Genomic DNA, 9,376 nt, shown 5'->3' on the forward strand with positions numbered 1-9,376 from the left:
TAAAAAAGTAATGGAGTGTGAGTAATTAATTACAAAGCCTTTAATTAAATAATTTTGAGTCCCACCACTAATACATACGCAAGTGATGAAAGATGAAAGAGAAGGATTTGGTTTTTTTTGAGAAAAGTCAGAAAGCACACAGACAACGATAGAGACTCCTGAGTGTAATCATAAAACTTTATTCATTTGTAAGAAATAAGCGTACAGACCAAGATACACCATAATACTGAAAAATGAATCAAATTTTACAGTGCCAGTTAGAAGTTAAAATACCCAGAATGGATTCGATGAACTGAAAACTTGTTTGAGGTTTGTACCTTTTGGTGATCAATACAATTCTGAACAACTTTCGAGTTTCTTATTTCTAAATGAGACAAATTTAACATGATAAATAAACATTTAATGAAATAGCCTAACAGAAAGTAGTGATAGCTTTGCTTCCAGCAATGCAGAAGCACTTCCATATCTACACACAGAGTCAAATTTCAAGATGGGCTCTTTCAAACCTTCCTGACAGTTATGAAAACTTAGCTGCCTGAGGAGGAGGTCCCAGGAAGCCTCCAGCCTGTTTGGTCGCCGCCCTGGAGGGGGCCAGACCAAGCATCTTCTGGATGTTCTGGAGAGGAGACACAGCACAAGACACTCAGAGACTGCTGATTGGTCCTGTGATGATTCAAAAAGGCTGAGACGGAGCAGACGGGAACACATTTTTGATGTCATGCAGGGGATTTTTATTTCACAAAGCCCAAAAGATTTTTGTTTTACTTGTGCTGGTGCTGTCACCACTAGGGGTGGGTAAAAATATTGATGAATCGATGCATCGAAATATTTCCTCGCCCAATTCAATATCGATTCAGCAAATCCTCTGAATTGATTCAACTCCTGGCAAGTAAGGGGGGGCTGTGCATGTTATTTGTGTTGTATGAACGAGGGCCACCAGAGACCAAAGAACAAAAAAATGGCAGCCAAAGCAGCAGCAGCATAAAGCCAAATCCTTCGGCTTTAAAGTCTGACGTTTGGGTTGTTTTATTGCTCCAAAACGTGAGGTGACATACCTCATGTGTTCACATGGGCCATGAAAATCGATAATTGAAGCTTTTAAATCAACATCGAATTGGATCGATACAGGTTCGAATCGCGACCTATAGAATCAAAATCAGATCAAATTGTGAGGGTCTTGGCAATACTCAGCCCTAGTTACCACGGTTGCCAAGTCTGCTTATTATAAGTGACTTTGAGCATGTTTTTCTGTACAGTCACTTGCAAATCTCATCAGTCATGGACTGTGGGTCTTTGGGCTTGTTTATTTCTAAAGTGCAGTTGCTCATTTGGGCTTGATTTGCATCCTATATGATCCCCATGTAATACAATCTCAGCTCTTCAAAACAACAAAAAACATTTAATTTTAATTATTTTATCTAATTCTTTTAATTCTGTCTTTTTGATTAAATATTTTTTACTAAAAAATATATATATAACACTGAAAGTTTTTCTATTGACTGTTAATTGTCAATTTGCAGTTATTTATGTATAATGCCCATGTATTTTCTAAGTTTAAAAAATAAGTTATTCATTTTCTTATGTTGACTTTGTATACCTACAGTAATATTAAAATGTTTTACAAATGCCTACATAATGTAGTAGGTCGCTCGTTGAGGACAGAAGGATCAGAACATGGTTTCACAACAGAGTCTCCAAATGCCAGGAAAGTGTCTAGATTTGTCTGAGAGTGTAGGGCAGACTGTAGCCAGAGGCTATCAACTAAACTCCAGGCGTTGTGTAAGAGGGAAGTGGTAGCTGGTGCTCGCACTCGGTAAAGCCAGGTCAAACCAACCAATAGAAACTATTCTTTCATCATCTCTCATCCACAGGCGTAGGCCCTGCCCATTAAGTGCAGTAGGATTCGCTAGCAAAACTTTGGAATTTGCAAACAAAGAGGACTGATTTTCAAGAGAAGGTTTTCAACTTGAAAGCAAAGAGGACTGATTTACAAGAGGTTTTCAACTTGAAAGCAAAGAGGACTGATTTATATGCAAAATGGAAAGAAATATGTTATCCGTTTTCTTTTTCAATTGCAAAGTGTTGTATTTTGATCTCAATTTTTTTTTTCTCACTTATTCTCTTTTGCTTACAAATCTCTTTTTTGGTTTCAAATCTACTTTTTTTTTTTGATTGAATGATAAAGAAACGAAATCCTCTCCATAGCCCATCCTCTGCTGGGTAGGGAAGTATAAAAAGGCAGTCTCTCCTGTACAACTTTCCAGAGACAAACAAATAGTAACAGAGAGCAACCCTTCTGCTAGATAAAGTGTGTCTTTTACCTGTCTGATGGACATGGTGCAGAGGATGTAGAGGAAGATGAAGGAGCAGTCAGTGTAGTCTTCACCCAGCAGATTGCGATGTGAGAGCCCCTGGATGTATGAAAGGGGCACGAATGGCAGTTTTGCCACCACTCTTCCATCAAAGCTGGAAAAGACAAAAATTAGACAGTGGGTGTTGGCTTCAGACCATGACAGATTTATTTTGTCCTGTTCAAACAAACAAAGTAATCACTGTGTGAACTTAACCCTCATTGTAGGGGTGGGCGATATGGCCCAAAATTTATACTACGGTATTTTTCCTTTATATTGCAATAACAGTATCATATCACGGTTTTCCAACTTGTCATGCCTTCATCTCCTCCAGACTGGACTATTGCAATGCACTTCTCATTGGGATCCCTAGCAAGAGCCTGCAAAGGCTACAATACATCCAAAACTCTGCAGCTAGGATCCTGATGAGAGTGCACAAACATGACCATATCACACCCCCATCCTCCGTTCACTACACTGGCTTCCGGTCCCCAGCAGAATCAAATACAAGGTTTCCCTCCTCACTCACCAATGCATCCATGGACATGCCCCCCCCCTACCTCAAAGAGCTTCTCACTCCACAACACTCATCACGCTCCCTCCGCTCCACAGACTCAAATCACCTCCTCCAGACACCCAGGTCTAGACTGAGGACCATGGGTGACAGGGCCTTCAGTGTTGCTGCATCCCGTCTGTGGAATGCCCTCCCTGATACCCTGAGGGCTCCACAGTCCACAGACTGTTTTAAAAGGAACCTTGAGACTTTCCTTTTTAACAAGGCTTTTGGTTCTTCTTAGTTGTCGCTGTTTTAGATCTTTTTAACTGCCCTTTTTTAACTGGTAGCCCTTTGAGATCTTTTGATGTAAAGGGCAATACAAATAAAATTTATTATTATTATTATTATTATTATTAAAAAAGTGAAGTCTTTCCAAAACATGATTCTGGCTCTGTTCTGTGTTATAAGTGTACACATCCTACCTAGCAGGTGAAAAATGTCTAATACTGGGTTAGAAAAGGGCCTTTGCCCACATTGTACTTTTGGAAGAGAAACTTATCCCATTTCAAGCTTTAAGTGCACTTTACTGGTGAGCACACTGGGTCTGAGAAAAAAATCACTTTTTGCATTTTATTTAAAAAGGGTGAGCAATTGCCTAAAAACATTTTGAATGCCAATAAATTTGTTGAAATTAACATTATTTTTTTTTAAATCTCCCACCACAACTTAAACAAAATTATTAGCAACTTATGATACCAGTGACGGTGATAAAACAAGTATACCGCCCACCCCTACCTGATTTCTTTCCTCACAAAGAAGGAAACACTTTATCATCTGGCTGTGAAGACACATGACACTTACATGGAGTTGAACATGCCCATCAAAGCTGTAAAGCAGAAGCCAATGGCAAACATGGACTTCATGCGCACCTACAAAAAGAAGATTCAAGAGCCAGTGAAAACTTGACTATCCATATTGCGTCTTTTTTAATCAAACTAACAAGTTGTAAATATGACTCAGAGTAACCAGAGGTTCGACCTCCTTATGAAAAACATTCAATGAGCTTTAAAAATTCAGGTTCGATATTCATTGTGAACAGATAGTCACTCACCATTGACAGGTCTCTGTTGTTGTTCTTCAGTTTCTCCTCTTGTCTTTCTGGAAAAATAAAAGTAAAGATTACTCACAAAGAGAGACTGTGTAAGTGGACGACTCAATGTTCTTGTGTTTCGTGTCTGAATTAAACACATTCATTTAAAGATAATTTTTATTGCAATATATAACTCAACTAAGCTCTTACCAATTTTTTTCTTTTGTTGACGTCCAGCAGATTCTGTGATGGTTTCTTTTTTCTTCTCCACTGATAACCAAGCAACAGAAGAATAAACCAATCAGTCGGAATAAAAACAGCCTGTTCTAAACATACAGTGAGTGATGTGTGTGTTGCAGACACTTACGTTTTTTACTTTGTTTTTCCACTTCAGCCTTCAGCCTCTTGTACTTTTCAGTGCGATATACTAAAACCCAAGTTATCCCTGAGAAAAACAGAGAAAGAAAGCCAGAAATTTTTTAAGAATAAACATAACTCAACACTTAAGAATAGTATCGCTTAGGGAAACTTATACACTTCACTATATCCACATATCCTTGGATATAGTGAAGTGTATAGACTGTGTATTGATAAACAAACTCTTAATTACACTGCCATACATACAGTATATTTATCATTTCACAATGCGAGGGTTAACACAGCAGAGTTAAAAAAAAGTTTCCTCCCTGAAAATGCCATTCTGGTGTCAACAATCGTGGACTGGCACAAGCAGTTATACATGGTGAAGATCTTTTTCTTTTTCTATTTCTTACATATTTTTGCACATTTGTTGGATAGCATGCTCTACCTTACCTAAATTTATATTAAAGAAATACTGTCTTGGATTTTTATGGATTGAAGAGTTTAATCGTGAAGAGCTGTGAATTTGTCACTGCAACTTAATTGCAAGCTAATGCAAGAAAATCAATTACATAAGTACTTTGAGAATATAGGGCAAACATTTCAGGAAACTCTACACATGAAAATGGGACTATAAAACTATCCTGATGTGATGGATATGTCACCAAATTAATTCATTATGAAAAGCACTGCTGTAGGGGCGGATCTCATGTTGTCTTAGCCATATTAGCATAGACTAAGTGATCATGAATAGGCATTTGTAAATATGCATGTGATTCCTTTTTCTGGAGAGTGAAAAGATATTTTCTGTGAACTGAGTTTAAATTGGCCAACCTGAACGCAAACTTTGATTTTGAGTGAGGATAAATAACACAGTTAAAGGGGACATATGCTTGTTTCTCCTTTTCACTATGCCAGACTAGGATGCCTGTAAAGCATTTCTGCCCTCAGTACAAGTCATTTAGTTCCTTCAGTGCCCCACAATAGCTTTCTCAATATCCTCATTTAGGCCATTCTGAAGATCTCGTTGAAACGCTCCGTTTGGAGAATGACCTCCAGTAACCTCGCAACGTCACGGCCCTTTGTGCTCTGATTGGTCAGTTCTATCAGAGGGGCGGAGGGGGTAGAGCCAGGGGGGCGGTTTTTGCAGCATGGCAGTATTTACAAAATCGCCATATTGGATGAGGCAGACCGAGCAAGTTTGCTGTTTGCCAAAACTTCACCGTAAGGCATTGATAGCACTAATAAAATGGCAGAGTATAGGATACGTCCTTTTGTATTGGACCCCGAGTCAGACCCGGACGGTTCTGCAGCTCAGGAGGAAGAAAATCCACCTGGACACAGATCATCTCAGGACGCTTCAGTGTGGTGAGTCAAAGCGGTACTGTAACATGTATAGTTTATACGTGGAAATATAGGCAGACTTCACCAATAAACTATTTCTATAACAGGGCTCCATCCTGCTCCTTCACTTTTCTCTGTCTGTTTTATCCATCATGCTGAAAGTGTAGTCTAAAGATCCCCTCTACCGTCAGTTCCTCACTATGTTATTACCGCAGCATTATTGTGGTCCAGGTTCACAGTGCATGTCAGAACAAGCATGCAAATATCACAGCCTCACAAATATTACGTCTGCTAAAACTACAGTGTTTAAACTGCTAATTCACCATGTAAAGCCGAGCTGCTCAGCAGAGCAGAGTCCCTGCATCCAGCACTCAGTCAAGTTAGCCAGAGCTGCTAGGGAGCTGTATTTATACTCGGCTCTTGGTGGGTGTATCCCTCGAAGGCGGTTGTGTGACTAACTGACATCACAGAGGAGGAGCTGCTTTATCAGATTACTCCAATAAAAAGAAAGGATCCTCGTGTCGTCACGACGGTCGAAATCTTGCGGCCAACTGGCAATGACCTATTTTCAGAGGCATCAAATCTCGTTCTAGGATATCAGAAAAAATACAATATCTCATTTTTTGAAAATTCAGGGGGTGAAAGATCTTGTTTTCAAATGTATTATATTATATGTAAGTATTAAATCAGGAATCAGCATGATATGTTCCCCTTTAGTAAAGAAAGAAGTGAATTCAGTTGTAGGATATTGCATTCCGTTGCATGTTAACTAAAGCTTATTTTCAAAGTAAATTTTCAAAGTGCCCTTTATTTTACCTGAACAAATAATATAACATTATAATCACCATGTTGGGGTTTGCAATTTCAGATATACTCATAGACTGTATAATATAAGCTGGGTTCAGTTTCTATTGGATTCTGTTTCTGCCTGTTGAGGTGAAAATATGGTGGGCTTTACTAAAACAATTTACATGAAGGACAATTAAATCATTTTTATTATTATTATCATTATTATTATTATTATTATTATTATCATCATACACACTTAGTTTCAACACTTTTTGTACTAAAGATGTAACTGAGGGCAGTTTCACATGTTACATCCGGGCATTAGCTTGGCTAGCCAGTCAAGCTAGTAAGCTAATCATCAATATAAAGCAGCTGTTAACGCAAAAAAAGCGAAAAGAATGTGTTTCACAATGTTCCACTGGGTGTAAATTAAATATATAAACTACAGGATGTATTTCTGGGTCGTGGGTTAAACCGTCTTGATGCTCCTGTACCCAGCAGAGCTGTCAGTAGGATTGACTCACCTTCAGCTAGCAGCGCCGTGCATACGGAAATAAACACGATCAGGATCGTGTCTGCAAACATGGTGCTCATGGTAGTGCTGATTTTTCACTGTCCCGTTGTCCGAAAAAAATAAAATAAAATTGGTTTGTTTTAATTAAAGATGAGATCCTAAGCTCATTACATGTGTTAGTTTTAGCTTCATAGAGCTCTGTCAGCATTACGGGGGTGATCAGGAGAACACATCCGGGTCACCGACGTCTTCTTCTTATTCTTCTTCGTTGGAGTTTTATGGCGGTTGGCAACCAACTGAAAACGTGCATTACCGCTACCTACTGAATTGGAGTGTGGATCTGAATTTGGCAGTTGTTAAATTCTATTAATCAGATTTGTTCTTTTGAGAAAAATGAATATCTCTTTTTATGTTTCTTGCAAATTTTCCCGAGTATAAACTTTAATGTAAACTTAACCCTGTAAAGCCCAAACCATTAAATAATTGACAGAAAATTCCAGTTCTTTGAACTTGGAGCCTTGGTCCCTCTGAACAACCCCCCAAAAAATTTTCAAATATCACTTTCCATATTTGAGTTTCAATTTGTATCATATTTCATTCATCAGGTCACAATGCTCAACGATTGTTTTTACCTGAACAAACAAAAACATAATAAATCACAAACAATTCTAACAAGTGTGTACTTCCAAACATAAACAGTGCTACCATCATGCAGTAGTGAGAAAGACACAGATGGAACTGGCTGGGTGGAAGCCTGGAAAAAATACTTTTACTTTGCATGGACCCAGTAACTGGTCCTGTTGATGTGCCAGTAAATACTGTAATGTTTTTCTTACCTTAACCTTTTTAAACTTGGCAAAGTTCTTCTGGAAAAACCACCTGTGTCCAATTCCTGAGTCATGGCAGTCTTAGAGTGTCACTGGAAGGGCGGCCAATGAATGACTTACTGCCCAGTGTTGGTTTATCTGTGCACTGCATGTATCTAATTGTACACATCAGGTTTTTCAGGTTAAAAAATACCACACTGCTTATGTGGAGGGCTGAAAAAGTCATGTGTCAAATATGATACGTTTGGCATTATAGGATAAATATTCTTTTTTTTGAGTGGTTCTCTAAGTCTTTTCCTCTCCTTTGCATATCTGCTACAACACATGATACAATGTTGCACTGTTTCCAGTTCACTGAAATGAGAGCATAGTCCTGTAGGATTGTTGCCTATAATATGAAGAGTACAATCTAATCCTGCGTGACCAATTCTGAGTCTTGTTATAATTCCTTCTTCTCTTCGAGTAGTGAACATTTTCCCATTATCTTTAACCTGTTGCTGTATACTGTATAAATTCCTTCCAGCTTTACTAATATCCCAGTATTCTTGCCATAATTGTTGAGTCTTAATGATTGATCTAGCTTCTGTTTTACTTAATGTGATTTGTAAATCAGCTGTTTATATTCTCAATGACTGTTTCGCTAGTATATCTGTACATTCATTGCCTTCTATGCCAACATGTGCAGGAACTCAAATAAAACTGACATTTGCACCACTGCTTTCCAGACTGTGGAGAATATGGTTTATTTTTTATGGATAATATCTGTTCTGCAAGATCTTCCAGTTTTAATACTTGTGAGGGCTGATAAACTAATAGCTATGTTATGTGAGGGTATGAAAGCTGCTGCTTCAGTACGTCCTGTCAATGGATCTCTTGAGCCACCTGTAAAGATTACTGTTATATCCCACATGACTTGTTCAAGATGTTTTTGGGCTACATACAGAGCTTTCTCTGATTTACCTTCTGCTTTAATTTTCTTTTGATTGGTCATGTCTACCTTTGGTTCTGTTATCAACCATGGAGGGATTTTCGAACATGGGATTGTTGGACTGTAACATGTTATGTAGGCATGCATATTCTGCTTTAATTTTCCCTACCCACCCCAAACTCCAGAAGCAGCATTCCTTCAGTACCGCCTTTGTAGGATGTCAGTCCTCATGTCCTTGTAAATCAACCCAATATGCAAGTAAACGTTGAATTCTTCTGATACGCAGGGGCATTTCTCCCATTTCAACCTGTACAGCACTAAAAGGTGATGTCTTTAATGCCCCTGTGCACAGTCTTAAGGCTTGAGCTTGTTCCACTTCAAGTTTTTAAGATTACTCTCAGCTGCTGACATATATGCTACACTACACTACATAGTCGGTGCTTGATCTCATGAGGGGGGTGGGGGGGGGGGGGGTGGAGGAAACTAATGCGATTCATGAGCGTTAATACTTATTTCAGGGATGACCTCTGTGAAGTAAGCATGATCCGACACGCTACTTTAGCATACATCAACTCAGCATAAAATTCCAGCCCAATCAGTGTAGTCCAGTATTTATAGTTTATTTTTAGTTTTTTAAAAGTCATTTTTGACAAGATGTGCATATTTATTCGGCATTT

General features: G+C 38.6%; 1 protein-coding gene across 1 annotated transcript; it reads right to left on the minus strand.

Annotated features, from left to right (window-relative positions):
• Window positions 1-158: 158 nt before the first annotated feature.
• Window positions 159-7,226, minus strand: tmco1 (transmembrane and coiled-coil domains 1). The gene is made up of 7 exons (XM_074668217.1): window positions 6,955-7,226; window positions 4,305-4,382; window positions 4,148-4,207; window positions 3,959-4,005; window positions 3,709-3,776; window positions 2,322-2,466; window positions 159-616 (listed from the first exon to the last, which is right to left on the minus strand). Exons 1-7 carry the CDS (start codon window positions 7,022-7,024, stop codon window positions 518-520), a joined length of 567 nt encoding a protein of 188 aa, XP_074524318.1. The 5' UTR covers window positions 7,025-7,226; the 3' UTR covers window positions 159-517.
• Between the last annotated feature and the right edge of the window lie 2,150 nt (window positions 7,227-9,376).

The sequence above is a fragment of the Halichoeres trimaculatus genome, unplaced genomic scaffold (assembly GCF_033239565.1).
Source record: "Halichoeres trimaculatus isolate MK-OKI-2021-1 unplaced genomic scaffold, fHalTri1.1 fHalTri1_scaffold_4, whole genome shotgun sequence".
In the NCBI taxonomy this organism is placed as follows: domain Eukaryota; kingdom Metazoa; phylum Chordata; class Actinopteri; order Labriformes; family Labridae; genus Halichoeres; species Halichoeres trimaculatus.